The 16,551-nt window shown below is 37.8% G+C and overlaps 1 protein-coding gene across 1 annotated transcript in view; it reads left to right on the forward strand.

The window, feature by feature from the left end:
* The first annotated feature begins 1,192 nt into the window (after positions 1–1,192).
* CHMP2B (charged multivesicular body protein 2B) overlaps positions 1,193–16,551 on the forward strand; it is a 29,922-nt gene continuing 14,563 nt past the window's right edge. Inside the window, exon 1 of the mRNA XM_082392464.1 lies at positions 1,193–1,481. Within this exon, the coding sequence (XP_082248590.1) occupies positions 1,448–1,481 (34 nt within the window). The 5' untranslated portion in view covers positions 1,193–1,447. The remainder of the gene's footprint in view (positions 1,482–16,551) is intronic.

Consider the following 16,551-nt stretch of genomic DNA (forward strand, 5'->3'; position numbering starts at 1 on the left):
AGGGGGAAAAATGGGGAAGGAAAGTCTGACTACCCCAAATATTTAAAAATCCTTGAGACATGATTCTTAAAGCCAGAGGTGACTGATAATACCGATACTATTATTGAGGTGTCTTCCTATCATAAATCACATCTTTGTAAAAAAAGTACTATGATTTTCATCCTGTGGAAGGCAGTGCTGCTTAAAGCACTAATAGATTGGGAGAAAAAAGTTCAAAGCAAAATTAAGATTCCAAATAGAAAAATAATATATTAAACAGAGATGTGTACACACAGAAAGAGAAAGACACACACACACACACACACACACACACACACACACTCACAAAATGAACAATGAACTCAAGGTCTTGATCCAAAGACAGTATTTCCCATATTTACGCTTATACACAGAAGGATTCTTGAAATAATTCATTATGCTTTTCCTTTTACATAATATGGAGCTTTTTTCCACAGTGAATACCAATGTACAGGTATGTAGCATTCTAATAGGTTCACAGTGTAGCCATAAATTTTTCTTGAGCAATTACAAGAAATTGAGATATTAAAGAAATAGAGTTGCCGACATTTAAACCGGTATACAACAAATGTGTATGGATTTCTTTTTTCATGTTTCCAGCCAAGAACATTAAATAAAATATGGTGCCTTAAGGGAGCTGCTCCCCATTCCCTTCCTCCCCCGCCACTCTCAAGCCTAGAAACCGGCTCAGGGCCGCAGTGAGCGCCTCGGGTCCGGCAGGGGGCTGCGTGGGCGGCGTCGGAGAGACCTCTGAGCGAGTCAGGGCCCAAACGAGTGTGAACTCCCGAGACAAATACCACCGGGGCTCGGACCTCAGTATTATCACCAGCCCCTGCACTTATGTTTGCCTTGATACAGACAGCAAGGGGATAGTCGTAAATCAACTGGTTCCAGGACGACCCACGCTTGTCCTAGGATTCTGGGGACCCCCCTACTTCCAGCTTCTCCGGGGCAAAAAGAGCGCTAAGTAAGGCTCATCTCTGTCAGCATTCAGCACGGAACCCGCACCTAGAAGCCACCTGACACCGCCCGCAGTCTCCTACGCACTGCTACCACCTCAAGCCTCGCATGATTCGCCACACCGGGACGCTGCAAGCGGGAGAGCGGGCAGCAGCTGAAGTGAGGGCAGCGCTGCAGCTTCAGGCGCCGCAGTACGCAGGCGCGCGCGCAGATCACGCAGGCGCTGCCTGGAAGTGACTTCTCCAAAAAGTGTCTTAGTTCGCGGTCACCTGAGCGGAGGGCAACTCCGCTGCGGCAGGGTTCGTGGATACCCGCCCTCCGCGGGTCCTGCCTGGAGACCCCGCCCTCTTCTCTTGCCCATCCGCTCCGCCATCCCGAGCCCTCCAAAGGCCTGTCCTTTTCTTCCGGTCCTTTCCCAGTCGCGGGCCGGACCGGGCCGAGCCGGGCTGCCCGGGCGCGGTCCCTGACCATGGCGTCCCTCTTCAAGAAGAAAACCGTGGATGGTGAGTTCCAGGCCGGGCCGAAGGGGCCCAGCTCTGTCTTTCCCCGGCGTATTTTGGGGGCTTCCGGCCGCGATTCTTGTTGCTGTCCCTGGGGGCGGGGCTGGATCAAGTGGCCCCACAGGTGACCACTTGACCTACCTCGTGCGTCACTTTTCTGTTTCCCTATCTCTTCTGACTCATCCCACCTCAACCTCACCTGGGCAGTCTGGCTTCCTCTCTCTGATAACATAGTCCTTAACAGCCCCGCCCCCAGCTTTCTCCTTTAGCGGGATCCTGAGCATCCACGGAGGCAGGATGCGGCTGGCCCTTGAGTGTCATTAGACTTCGTGATTTGATGAATTTCTTATTGGTTTCCCCTGCTTGGTTTACTGCTCCTTCAGTTTGGAGCCGTACTACTTACTTCTGGGCATCCAAACCGGAAACCTGTGTTGAGGTGGGGGAGGGTGTAATAGGCTACTGTTACAAAATGAACTTAGGTACGGGCCGGTCTTGCCCTAGGAACACCCCATCAATAGAGACGTGAAAAAAATGCTTCTTGACTGACACCGGTAGAAAAATTAAAGAAATCCAGGGGAAGTGCCTGGATTTAGTTTTCATAGTAGATTTTTCTCCCTTATGATTGTCTTTTGCTATCTAAAGAGGTATGGTATGCATTATCTGCCTAGAAGTTTACATTTTAAGAGACTTGCATTGCTTCAGACATTTAGCTCAATGTCATGTTAAGGGGAAAAAAGTGAATGTACAGGAATATACAAATGGGTATTTATAAGGAATGACTGTAATATGTGTTTATGTAACTGTTTAATTAGTCTTGATACTTTCATTGACTCTACTAGGAATCAAATTCATTCAAGTTATTTAAAAATCGTGTTTCTCATTACATGTTGAATCTAGGTTGTTGCTGGTTCAGTCGAAGAATCACTTCTTTGTAAGGGTCTAACTCTGCCACAAAAGGAGCAGTGGTAGCTAGACAGTGATTGGTACCAACAGGGTGGTCAGTCCAGACCTGGGGTAACTCCTTCATTCCTCTGTAGTGACTTTTCCAATGCCAGCACAGTTATTTTGTGGAGGATGACAAAAACATATCTTTACCCTGCCACCCTACCCTTTACTTCAACACATAATGGCATTTTACCCCTAATTTATCACAGAGCATAATAATATTTTTGCTTATTCTGAGTGGGTGAAATTGACCTTTTATTAACTGAGAAATACCACTTACAATACCTGAAATAACTACCAAGTTGGGATAGGAAGTAATACAATTATGTGAAATGAGTTTTATGTGTGTTTTACCTGAGAATCCTATTTAATCTTTAACATGGCACTTTAGTTTTTCAGTGTTTCAGTACCAGTAATATAATTTTCAGTCATTGTATAGTACTCCAGGGGAAAAAATGGTTCATTTTTTTGGTTTCAGTTTTATAGAGTGAGAATTTACTAAACAGAGGAAAAGGGTTGCATCTTTCTTACTGTGATGTTACAAATTAAATTTTAAAAATTAACATTAAAAGCCAAACATCCTAGCTTTAATTGCTTGATATCTGTCAAATTTTTACTAAGACATGAATATCAGTTCTATATTTTCAGTGCTGTGCTTCCTGGTGCTTTTGGCAATCTAGTGACTATTGTACTTGAAGTATAGAGCAGAAAAAAAAAAAAAAAGACAATGAGGATGTGCAGTGAGGGTGTTTAACTGTATATTTATTTGAAGTTGGGTTAATTCATCCAAGAAATAATGTTTTAGCTAAATAGACTTATTTGCGAGAAAAAGATCCTAAGGACTTTTGGAAGGAACTATACTACTGTCTTAAAGATCTGTGTATGAAATTTCTGAATATAAATTTGGCCACTATGTACATTCACTATAACTACCAAACTGCATACTTGATGTTTTCTTAAATTATCATGTCAATTCAGATCACTTAATGACATCTTAACTGTCGATCTGTACTTTCATTATTTTGATCTAGAGATTTACTGATGTTTTTATTCTTTGTTTTATCAAAAATAAGGTGTTTTGTTTAAAAGGTGACAGCATTCTTCTTAGCAATAATGAGGCTATATATTATGAAGTTAAATGTATTCTTATGCATTTCTCCCAGATCCTTAGACTCGTTGATTATTGATCACAAGATCTTTTACTGTATGCTGTCTTTTTATCTGTTTCAGCAGCAATGAAATTCTGATATGAAAGGAAAATATGTAACTGCTTATAGAGCTGGAGAATAATTGAATCTTTTTGTCTCTTTGGATTGGCTAGAAGAGTTGCATATTATATCATTAAAAAATACTGCACATTGTAAATTAAAAAGGGAGACAACATTACACACTTATTACTATTCAGAGTTATGTTTAATTCATTTTTGACATAAAGATGAACAAGTCTCTGCAGTGTATACTTTGTTACAAAAATTAATGAGAATTGTACCTCAATGCTAAAGAAGAGATTCTTTTGAATTTGAAATTACAGTTGAGTACTTTTACTGATTTATAAGATATATACATATATATAAGGCATATATATGGCAATGTGTTTATCTACAGTGTTTTTTTATTTTTTGTTTTTTTCCTAAGTGGACTAATGGTGACCTATTTATTGAAGCTAATTATGAACCTATAAATCAGGATGCCATGAGGACTTGTCATGAATGCACAACTAAATATGCCTCTTAAAAAGTGAAGTTATTTAGGCACTATATACTTTTTGTCTGTTATCCTCAACAAAGACAAATTTGAGGTATTACTCTAAGCCAGCACTGTTAGCATTTTGTATCAGTATCTTATTTAATTCTTACAAAACCTATAAGTACTATTATTATCCCCACTTTATAGATGAGGAAACTGAGAGGCAAAGGACTAAGTAACTTGCCCAAGATCACACAGCTACTAAATTAACTTGGCTATGGGCCGGTCTTGGGTATGGGCCTGCAGCAAAGCCAGGACCTCATTTCTTTGGGTATTATCATTGTTATTTCTTCTTATTGGAGAGCCTGTGGCACAGTTTAATTTTGCTGTTCTTGCTAAGTACATGGAATTCTCAGCTTTTGGTAGGTACCATGTACACCTACCTTTTGTCTGTGAGCCAGACTATTTTCTCTCATTAGTATTAGTATTAGTATTATTTTCTCTCATTAGAATTAGTATTAGAACTTTAATTTCTAATGGTGGTAGAACTGGAAACAACCCTCCTTTTCCTGACTCTCCCTTAACCCAACATTTTCTTAGGAAGTATTTTCCAGTCTCTTTTTGCTCTTCATTGAAACGTCTCGAAGGAGTGGTGATGTCTCCTATCTTCACTTCTTTACTCCTCTGATGCTCCCCATTGTACAGCAGTTTGTTTTACATCTCATGTAATGAATGAGATCTTGCTAAGATCATCAGTGACTTCTAGATCACCAAATCCAGTGGTCATTTTTTAGTGATCGTCTCTTGGGCTTATGTTTTGAATTTGATTTTGACAATAATTTCTTCCTTGAAATTCTCTTTCAGCTCGCATGACATAACACTCTCTTAATTTTCCTCAAATTTTTTTGACTACTCTTTTTCTTTTTCCTTTTATGTTTTTCTTTCTTTTTTCCTTTCTTTCTTCCTTCCTTCTTTCCTCCTTTCTTCCTTTCTTATTTGAACCTGCCCTTTAAATGTTGGTATTTTTCTTGGTTCCATCTTGAACTACCACTATTCTAATCGTACATTCTCTCCCTACATGATCTTATCTAAACTCTTATTATTTTAGATATAACCCAAGTGCTGATGGATCCCAATTGTGTATCTCTAGATATATTTTTCTGAGTTTCAGACCAATATATACAATAGTTTGCTAAGTATCTCCACCTTGATGTCCCAGATACCTCAAATTAAAACAGATCCCAAACAGAATTCATCACCATCTCCTTCAAGTCAGTTCCTTTACTGGGTTCTCCTCTTCTAGTGTTTGGCAGTTCTTGATTTTGCCCTCTACCTTCAATTAATTACCAAGTCCTTTTCCTTTTGCCTCTTAAATGTTTGGCACATATGATCTTCCTTGCTCTTATTCAGATCCCATTTATTTTACACTTTACTACATCACTTTTCTGTGTTTCTTTCCTGTAACTTCATAGCCTTTAAATCATTCATCTATTGGGTTAGCCAAAAGGTTTGTTTGTTTGTTTCTGTAAGATGGCTCTAGTAGCACTTAGTTGTCTTTAACTTCATTTGAAACAATTTTGTTAGATTGTATGTAATGGCTGTCATATCAGCGTGCATTTAAAAAAAAAGACTTATCAAGATTGGTGAATTTTTGTGTAGCCATTTTAATATTGAAGATGGAAGAAAAAACAACATTTTCGGCATATTATGTTTTATTATTTCAAGAAAGGTAAAAACGCAACTGAAATGCAAAAAATGATTTGTGCAGCATATAGAGAAGGTGCTGTGACTGATCGAACGTGTCAAAAGTGGTTTGCGAAGTTTCCTGCTGGAGATTTCTTGCTGGACGATGCTCCGCGGTCCGGTAGACCAGTGGAAGTTGATAGGGATCAAATCGAGACATTAATTGAGAACAATCAATGTTATACCACATGGGAGATAGCCGACATACTCAAATATCCAAATCAAGCGTTGAAAATCCATTGCCCTAGCTTGGTTATGTGAATCACTTTGATGTTTGGGTTCCACATAACTTTAGCGAATAAAAGCTTCTTGACGGTATTTCTGCATGTGATTGTCTACTTAAACGTAATGAAAACATTCTGTTTTAAAAACAAATTGTGACAGGCGATGAAAAGTGGATACTGTACAATAATGTGGAATGGAAGAGATCGTGGAGCAAGCGAAATGAACCACCACCAACCAAACCAAAGGCCGGTCTTCATCCAAAGAAGGTGATGTGTATATGGTGGGATTGGAAGGGAGTCCTCTGTTATGAGCTCCTTCCAGAAAACCAAACGATTAATTCCCACAAGTACTGCTCCCAATTAGACTTAACTGAAAGCAGCACTAGACGAAAAGCGTCCAGAATTGGTCAACAGAAAACGCATAATCTTCTATCAAGATAATGCTAGACCGCATGTTACTTTGATGACCAGGCAAAAACTGTTACAGTGGCTGGGAAGTTCTGATTCATCCGCCGTATTCACCAGACATTTCGCCTTCGGATTTCCATTTATTTCGGTCTTTACAAAATTCTCTTAATGGAAAAAATTTCAATTCCCTGGAAGACTGTAAAAGGCACCTGGAACAGTTCCTTTCTCAAAAAAATAAAAAGTTTTGGGAAGATGGAATTATGCAGTTGCCTGAAAAATGGCAGAAGGTAGTGGAACAAAATGGTGAATACGTTGTTCAATAAAGTTCTCGGTGAAAATGAAAAGTGTGTCTTTTATTTTTACTTAAAAACCAAAGGCACTTTTTGGCCAACTCAATACAAAGTTGCCTGTGTGATTGATATATATGAAATCCAAATCTTACTATGCTACTCCTCAGTATATATCCATTTGAGTCTCTAGCACTAAAAGGATCAAGTGAATGCTCTTTAATAAGGTATGGGCCTGCTTGATCTGGTCCTTGTCTTCCTTTCTAGCCATGTCATTTTACTCTCCAAGAACACTTCTCATATTCATCTGTATATACCATACTCTTACCCACTCTGACATATTTTAAATTATAATGACTTTATGCATAGAATTCTTTTTTTTTCTTCCTCTAGCTTACTTGAACTGTGTCAGGTTGTTTCTTTTTCTAGAAATTCTTCTTTGATGCCACCTCAAATTATGTTAAATGCCTCACTCCTTGTGTTCCCCCCATCTGCTTCCCGATTTGCATTCGCCAGAACCAAAGTAGATCCTCACGCACTTCCAAAGTTGGATTATGCTTTTTCTAAGTTTTTCCGTCATTCCACATTTGCAAGGTTGCAGAGAGTCTTCAGCATAAATGAAAATAACTGCAGCAGTTTAGAATTTAGAGACTAAATTCCAAAATAGTAACATTTACTAACCAAAAGTTGTGTTCCCAGTATCCAGAGCTTACTATAGTCTACATCCATATTATCGCCACTCACCTCAAACCTTAGTACAAGTTTAGAGATAATTTGAGGAATGTTACTGACAGTAGAGGAACAAAGCTTCTTGGGTTTTGCCTCATTGGGGTGGTATCCATGTATGCTAGTTTTCCAGAGTTCAGAACCTGTGAAGTTTTGACTAAGTTGGATAAATCTGTCAAGAGTCAGTTGTGATGCCACATTTTTTATAGCTCAAGAAGGAATAAAATTTACCATCTATATAAATTAGATCCCCTTCAGAAACATTCTGCTTTCTTCCAAGTAAAATACAAAATTCTTATGGTGCTACCTACAGTAAGTACCCAGATCTTTCCTAGCGTGTTGTGTGTTCCCAGAGTGATTATTATTCTGAATATTTAAAAACTCAAATTACTTTCTGTTTGGTCCCTAAATTCTTGGCACACCAAAGAAAAATAATTGAATAAGGGATTCAGGGACACCATTCTCTTTTCTGAGCATTTTTCTGAGCAAAAATTCTCCATACTTTATTTATTTGTTTATTTTTAGGAATGTAGACTGTTCTCTTTTTATTTTGAACAATTTCAAATCTACAGAAAAGTTGAAGTGACAGTATTCAGTGAACACCCATTTTCTCATTGCCTAAATGCACCAATTATTAACATTATGCCACATTTGCTCTCTCTCTCCCTCCTCTATGTGTGTATGTCTTTATATGTGTTTATATACACATATGTGGGTTCTTGTTGAACTATTTAGGGTAAATTATAGACATAATGAAACTATCTCTAAATAGTCCACCAAATATTTCCCAAGAATAGGTTGTTCACCTGTATAACCACAATGCCATTATGACTCTCAAAAAATTTAATAGTATACAATAACATTATTCAATATGGAATGAAATTCAAAATTTCTTCTATTGCCCCGCCTCCCAAATCCATTATTGCTGTTTTTTTTGTTGTTGTTTGTGTTTGTGGGAGAGTGGTTACCTGGGTGATGAAAAAAGATTTCCCTACTTATGTGGCATTTGAGGGAAAAACAGAATGTTGAGAAGAAATAGTCATGTGATGATCTGGTACGCGAGCCTCCTAGGCATAGAGAACAGCGAGGCAGGAGCCCCTTTCAGAAGCCTAGGAACAGATATTTCTGTAGGAAAATGTCTTTCCTCTGTATTTCTCCATCCCAAGCATGATACCAAAGACTGGTATTTCTTTTCATGCTACCATTTTCTACCTTCAAGTCCATCCATATATCTGTGAGACTGTTCTTTCAAAGGATCATTCCCTCATTCCCTTACTTATCTAAGCTGAAAACTGCCCTTTGACAGTTTTCTGAAGCTGTTATTGATGATGATGCCAAAGGCTGTGTCTTTGAGAACTACATGTGACCCAAAGATCTGCCAACAGCTGACATCTCAAAACCTTCCTTCAACTCTTGAAAACACTGATATTTTAATAATAATGAACAAATTCATTTTAATGAATTCCTCAGGGCTTGAGTGACTTTTGAGACTTTACTGGTGGGGGGAAAAGCATTCCTTTTTGCTTCCTTTTATCCTACCTTAGGGCTAGACTCCTATTCTCTTCTTAGTGTTCTACCTCTTCCTGCCAAGTGAGTCCTGCTGAGTTTTTCAACTTCAACCTGGTTCTTAAGTGGATCTATGTATAGAGTAAAGCTGTTGGCATGATTCTCTACTGTCCTTTCTGTTTCCTATAGTTTATTTTTGTTTTTCTTTTTTCTTTTTCATGTGTTTAAAACTGGTTAATTAAGCTGATACCTTTTCTCCCTGATTTCTCATATATCGTGTCCAAAGCCTGAGAAGCAAGTTTGCTTTGCATATCAAATTCTGACTTCTCCTCACCCACTCTCTCATTGTCATTGTTCTTATGCCTCTGAGTAAATTTGGCTTTTAGAGCCGGTATTTTCTGGTTACTGGCCTTTAGTATTTGTTTCTTATCCCTTAACCTTTGAGTTTGGAGCATTTTTGCAGTTTTTTTCTCCTCATCAACCTAAGAAGGTGGTATAGCCCCATATGGCCAGGACCCCCCATCCCCCTTTATTGTTCATTGGTGAGCTCCACCATGACTGCTGTAGCTGAACTCTCACTCCCGGCTCTTCTGTTCATAGCCATGATCAGGGTTTACCTAATATCCATTATCCCACTATACCAGTGCCACAGTACCCACTATTTCCATCGATACTAGCTTGCAGAGCTTGCACCTGAAATCTGAAGAGGAAGCTCACTTTCCTCTTGGATCTTGATCTCCAAAACCCAGTTAATGGAGATGGTAAGGAAGGATGTGGGAGCATTTTGTGCTCCTTTCTCAATCCATGTGATCATTAGATTCAGAATAATTGGTAGGCAATAAAGTTGCATAAATCAAAATGATTTTTCTCTGAAAAAATACATTTAAAAGCAGAAAAAATCTATTAGATTAAAAAGTCCATCATGACCTTATAGTAAAGCGGCAAACCCAGTACATGGTAGCGCGGATGCTGTCTAAGAGACCAGCTTGAATCCAGCTGAGTGGTACAGTCGGTGAGTTGTGCCTTAGCGCTCATAGAGCAGTAATCCTGAACTATCCTGAAAGCTTGAGACAGGCCCCCTCCCTTTTCTCAAAAGATAGGCATTTGAGAGGATATTACTCACAAATTAATGAATGTCCATATTTGCAGTTGGTAACCACTTTTTGCTTTAATCCTCAGATGTGCAAATAGCATGTAAATGAGCAGGGTCTAGAAGGACAGCCATAATTCAAGTTGGGGCTTGGCCTCAAACCCCAGTAGAGAATTCTAGTGAGCTAGACCACATGGGAGGCCCTTTTAGATTTTATTTTTTATTTTTTGGCTTTTTTCTTTCTTTCTTTTTTCTGTAAGCAGATAGGCCTTATTGGCTCAGAACCAAAGAGTACAGAATGAGCTTTTCTGTCTGTATCTTCTTAAGCCCAAAATTTACGTCAGTGATCTTATCACGCTAATGTATACATGTGTTCTTTTGTTCAGTAAAAAGAGCCTGAAAGGCTTGAGACAGGCTTTAGTGCCCAGAGTAGAGCTGGCCTGAGTGGCTTTTTCTCAGTGTTGTGCTGGGTGTGGGTGAGGAGAGGGTGGTGGGTGGGGGAGTTCCCAAACCCTTTGGACCTCACCAAATGGTAACAGAGAGAGCACGCCACGGACACTTCCATGTATTTTCACAGTTTGCAAGTTCCCTGTAGCCACCTGTTACGAAACGCTTCACAACACCCTACGAGGTAGAAGAAGTGCTGGCGTATGAGAGTTCAGGGAGTGCTCTTGACTAGAGGAGGAAACGGGATGGACAGGGAAGCACAGGATAGGCAGAGCCAAGCGCTCCGTCTCTCCTAGGTCAGCAGTACTTGCACATATTTCTGTCATGGTCATAACTCAGAATGAAAAAAGGGGACAGCAAAAAATTATAAGAGAAACATCTGATTATTTCAGTGTTACATTTTTCCATTGTAGAAAGGTATCTATCGTAGTTCAGATTTTACTATGATAATTTGTTAAATTATCAGCCATCTTTCTTGATAACCAATAGATTTTATTATACATTTTTAAAGAAATGTGTTAAATTATGACTATAAGGCAAATCCTTTTACATTTTGATATATATTTTTGTGCTGCCTTAGATTACTGTTAACTAATATATTGGTATAGTTGTTGACACGAAGTAAAATGGGAATACAGATAGGTAAATAAAATAAAATGTGCTTCTTGCTCTTAAAGAACTTGTAATCTTAGGAATAAATCAGACCTACTAAGAAATAAATATGATTGGAAATAAACTTGGCCTTAAAAACATTAAAATAGTCTCAGAATCTTTCTCATGTTATTCCTTCTGAATTATCTAGAAGACCAAATCATTAACTGGGGGTTTAGTGCAGGGATTGTTTTTAAAGAAAATTAAAGAGTAATTTGTTTTATAAGATATACCTATCATCTCATATGAAAAAATGTTTTACTGTCTTTTCCTACTTACCTTAGTATGTTTTAAAGTGTTATGACTCTTTTAGTATAACATTAGATGCTCTTGGTTTATAGCCTAGAACTGTTTAAATATTAATAGGTCTATTAACAATAGGCTGTGGAATATGCAGTAGTTAATTTTCTTTATTTTCCTTCTCTTATATACAGTGACAGTTACGGTACACATAGTTACATTAAATTAAGAAAAGTGAAGTCAAACTATTTTAATTAAATTGTTTTGTTAAAATTTCATGTCATACTTGTTTTTCAACAAAGATGACTATATCTGTTCTTTACTCTGATTCTCTGACACCAACTGGGTGTCTCCAACAGTTCAGTTCAATCCTAACACTAACTGTCTGGAGTTAGCACAGACCCCGCACCACAGGTTAAGGGCTCTGTCCACAAGGCTGTCCTCACTTAAGAGGCCAGTCGCAGTCCTAGATTACCACCAGTACTTCTGACCAACCAGCTATAAATTCTAGTGTCACCGCAACTCCCTCTTCAGGTTTGGTAATTCACTAGAACAACTTATAACTCAGGAAAGTGCTTTACTTAGTATTACCATTTTATTATAACGATGCAACTCAGGAACAGCCAAATGGAAGCAAGTTATTATGCAGGGGGGGTGGGGTGAGGGGTGCAGCTCAGAGCTTCTCTGCCCTCTGGACATGTTACCTTCCCAGAACATCAATATGTTCACGAACCCAGAAGCTCTTCCAATGTCTTTGTTCAAGAGTTATTATTTCCCAACCTCTGGCCCCACTCCCCTCCCCTGAGGGATGGGGCTGAAATTCCCCACCTTCTAATCAAATATTTGGACTTTCTGGTAACCAGCCCCATCCTGAAGCTATCTAGGTGTACCCCTCTCTGAGTCAAAAGATGTTTCTATCACTCAGGAAATTCCAAGGGTTTTAGGACCTTTGTGCCAGGAACTCAAGCCAAAGACCAAATAATGTATTTTTCATTATGCCACCCAAGTAATGAAAAAAATGTATGTGGATAACATTCTAGATCTTAGCAGTCAAGGCTTTCAGCAGTGTTTCACAGTGCTTTGCACTGTGTCAATTACCTGGTCACATTTCAACTTATCAACACGGTGACTTCTCTTTCAGCCCAGTACTTTTGTAACTTTAGGAGACTGTCATCATTATTTTAATATTTCATCTTATCCTACTTGAGTTCAGGGAGTTTTTAGTATACAAAGGGGCTGTACTCTAAAAGTTCATTTGTAATTTCATAGTTTTAAATTTAGGGCATATTTTCTATTGAAATAGTAGGATAAGTGGTGAATGTTTTCATACCAATCCATTGCCTTGGGCAAAATAGGGAACTAAAACCAAAAGATAAAAATTTGGAGGGTTTAAATGTTGAGGATGAAAAGGCTGATGATTGTTTTGAAAGGGGAAATAAGAGCTTTCTTTGTTATTTTGTTTAGTATGAATCTGTAGATGTCAGAGGAAAAATATCATGTGTTGTGGACCTAATTATGTCCCCTTAAAATTGGTATGTTGAAGCCCCAACTCCTAATGTGACTGTATTTGGAGAGACCGTCTTTAGGGAGATTATTAAGGTTAAATGAGATCATGAGGGTGGAGCCCTAATCCAATACGACTGGTGTCCCTATAAGAAGAGGAAGAGATACCAGGGATGGGCACACATGGATAAGAGGCCATGTGAGGACACAGCAAGAAGGTGGACATCTGCATGCCAAGGAGAGAGGGCTCAGGAAAAACCAACCCTGCCAGCACCTTAATCTTGGATTTACAGCCTCCAGAACTAGGAGAAAATAAATTTCTGTTGTTTAAGCACTCAGTCTGTGGTGTTTGTTATGATAGCCCTAGCAAACTAATAAGTCATGTTATTTTAGAATAGGATCCCGACCAATGCTCCATGAAACAGTTATATCTGAGAAATGTTAATAGAGATTTCTTAAAAGGGATCCTTGGCTTAATAAATTTGGGAAACAATCTCACATATTCTCCCCTTAAAGATTGATAATGTATATTCTTATGTTAAATGTTCTTAGAAGCCTTGAAGCAAACAGATCGGTTTATTTTTTTTTTCCAACTTGAACATTTCCCAAATATATTTGTCTATAGAATATCTCCTTCCCTCTTTTTAAAATGAAACACGTTTCCCATCCAGAAGGAAGTTGGTGGAGGGAGAGAGCTCCCTCTCGTTTCACCTCCTATATAGATACTGTATGGTTTCATATGCTTATGTTTAAGGAACATATAGAATGTGTTCTTAGTAAATCCTGAGCATGAGATGTCCACCAATATAACTTCATTGAGAAACAGAGTAAGTAAAGGAGGAGAAATAGATGTCTTGTATGTAGGATATAGGAGCTCTGGCATCTTATTTTAACTTTTATTCAGAAAGTCATTGTAGTTGATTAGTTATATTCTATATAATGACTTGAAATGTTTTTCATTCTGTTTTAACAGTATTTTTATTGATAATGGATCTATATTTATAAGGATTATATCTCTGATAACTTTACTTTTTGTTTTCCTAAAAGCTTCACAGTGTAATAGCATATTTAAAATCAGAGGCCTTGGCATCAGAATGGCTGTATGTGAATCCTACCACTTTTTCTCCCTTGGGCAGATTACCTCACCAAATATCAATTCCCCCCCTCTGAAACAAGTGAGATAATAGTACCTACCTTTGGGGGTTGTTGTGAAACACTTACTATAGTGTCTATTACTCAGTGTAGTTATTTGTATTCTGAGTAAAGTTTCATTAAAACAGAAATGTGTAGAATATAAGTTGTGGTGCTCCATCACTAAAAAGGTAACGGTTGCTGGCTTTGCTGCTGTTTTAATTGAGATGAAAGTCACATGACATTAATCATTTTAGAGTGAACAGGTCTGTAGCATTTAGTACATTCACAATGGTGTATAACCACCATCTCTAGTTCTAAAACATTTTCATCACTTTAAAATAAAACCTTATATCCATTAAGTAGTGACTCATCCATTCCCCCCTCTCTCCAACTCCTGGCAACTATCAATCTGCTTTCTGTCTTTGTGGATTTACCTATTCTGGATATTTCATATGAGTATAATCATAAAAGGCCATTTGTAACTGGCTTCTTTCACTTAGCACGCTTTTGAGGTTTATCCATGTTGCAGTATGTATCAGTACTTCATTTTTTAAAATAACTGAACAATATTCCATTGTATTATATGTATATACCACAGTTTGTTTATGAATTCATCAGTTCACGGATATTTGAGTTGTTTCCACCTTTTGACTATTGCAAATAGCGCTGCATTTGTGTAGAGTATTTGTTTAGGTACTTGTTTCAGTTTTTTTGGGTGAATACCTAGGAGGGGAATTGTGAGGTGATTTGGTAATTTTATGTTTAACTTTTTGAGGAACCACCAAACTGTTATCCACAGTGGCTGAAATAATTTACATTCCTACTGGCAAATCAACACTTATTTTCCTGTTTTTGATTATAGCCATTTTGGCAGATGTGAAGTGGTATCTGGTTTTCCTAATGACTAATGATATTTTGCATCTTTTCCAAGTATTTATTGGCCATTTGTGTATCTGCTTTGGAGAAATGTCTATTCAAGGCCTTCACTCATTTATTGAGTTGTTTGTCTTTTGTTTTTGAGTTGTCAGAGTTTTTTATATATTCTGGATACTAGACTCATATAATTTACATATATTTGCTCCCATTTTCTACACTGTCTTTTCATTTGATAATGTCCTTTAATCACAGTTTTTAATTTTCACGAAGTCCAGTTTATCTATTTTTTTCTTTTGTTGCTTGTGCTTTTAGTGTCATATCTAAGAATCAATTGCCAAATCCCAAATCATGTAGATTTACTCCTGTGTTTTCTTCTGAGTTTTATGATTTTAGCTCTTATATTTGGGTCATTAATCTTTTATGAGTTAATTTTTATATATGGTGTTAGGTAGGGGTCCAATTTCTTTTTTTGTGTGTGTGTCATGTGGATATCTAGTTTTCCCAGTGCCATTTGATGAAGAGATTGTTCTTTCTGTTGTGGTGGTGGTGGCTTTAAATCTACCTCTTTACTAAAAAGGTACTCTAGTGAAATGATTAAGATCACTGATTCAGGAGACAACACTTGGATTCCTTGGGCACATTATTTAAACTTGCTAACACTTAGGTTTCTCATATATATAAAATAATAGAAAAATCAACTCCATGGCATTATTGTGAACATTATACTGTATACTGTATGTAAAGCACTTAGCAAGATTCCTGACAATGAGGGAAGAGTTTTGGCAAACATTACTATCCATATCTGTGATCCTTTGAAGAAATCACTGTTTAGTAACAGTTAACCCAAATGATAGTCTGTCAGTCTCAGACTAATATTTTAAGTCTTCAAAAGGTAAGACTGGGACTTCCCTGGCAGTCCAGTGGTTAAGACTTCGCCTTCCAATGCAGGGGGTGTGGGTTCGACCCCTGGTCGGGGAGCTAAGATCCCATATGCCTCAGAGCCAAAAAACCAAAACATAAAACAGAAGCAATATTGTAACAAATTCAATAAAGACTTTAAAAATGGTCCACATCAAAAAAATCTTTTTTTAAAAAAAAGGTGAGACCGGTGGATCCAGATGAATTGAGATAAATGAGAAAGACATTAACAATGACTGGACACTTACAGTATATCAGGGCATTGTGTATGTTATTTACTCCTTAACAACAATCCTAATTTTGTAAGAAACCTGAGGTTTAGAGTGTTAACTAATTTTGCAAGGTATCATCATATAATTACCAAGTGGCAGAGGTGCGATTCAAATCCAGGTCTGCTTCATTGGAAGGTCGGCTGCTTCACTCTGTTATGATGACTTAGTGTAGGAAAAAAGATGTAATAAACACATTGCTTGTCTTCCTTCTTGGAATTTCATGTAATACTGGAATAAGGAGAGATGAAAAGGGTGTGTGTGTGTGCGCACGTGCACGTGTGTATGCATATGACATATATGTATATGCCATATTAAACATTGTATAATAATCAGTTCTCTAAGGGAGTATTTTACTGTGATTTATATATACTTTTGGCCAAACTATAGCATATTTGCATATTTGCACTTCTGTAGTTT

Source organism: Balaenoptera borealis (genome assembly GCF_965194805.1).
Source record: "Balaenoptera borealis genome assembly, chromosome: 5".
NCBI lineage: Eukaryota > Metazoa > Chordata > Mammalia > Artiodactyla > Balaenopteridae > Balaenoptera > Balaenoptera borealis.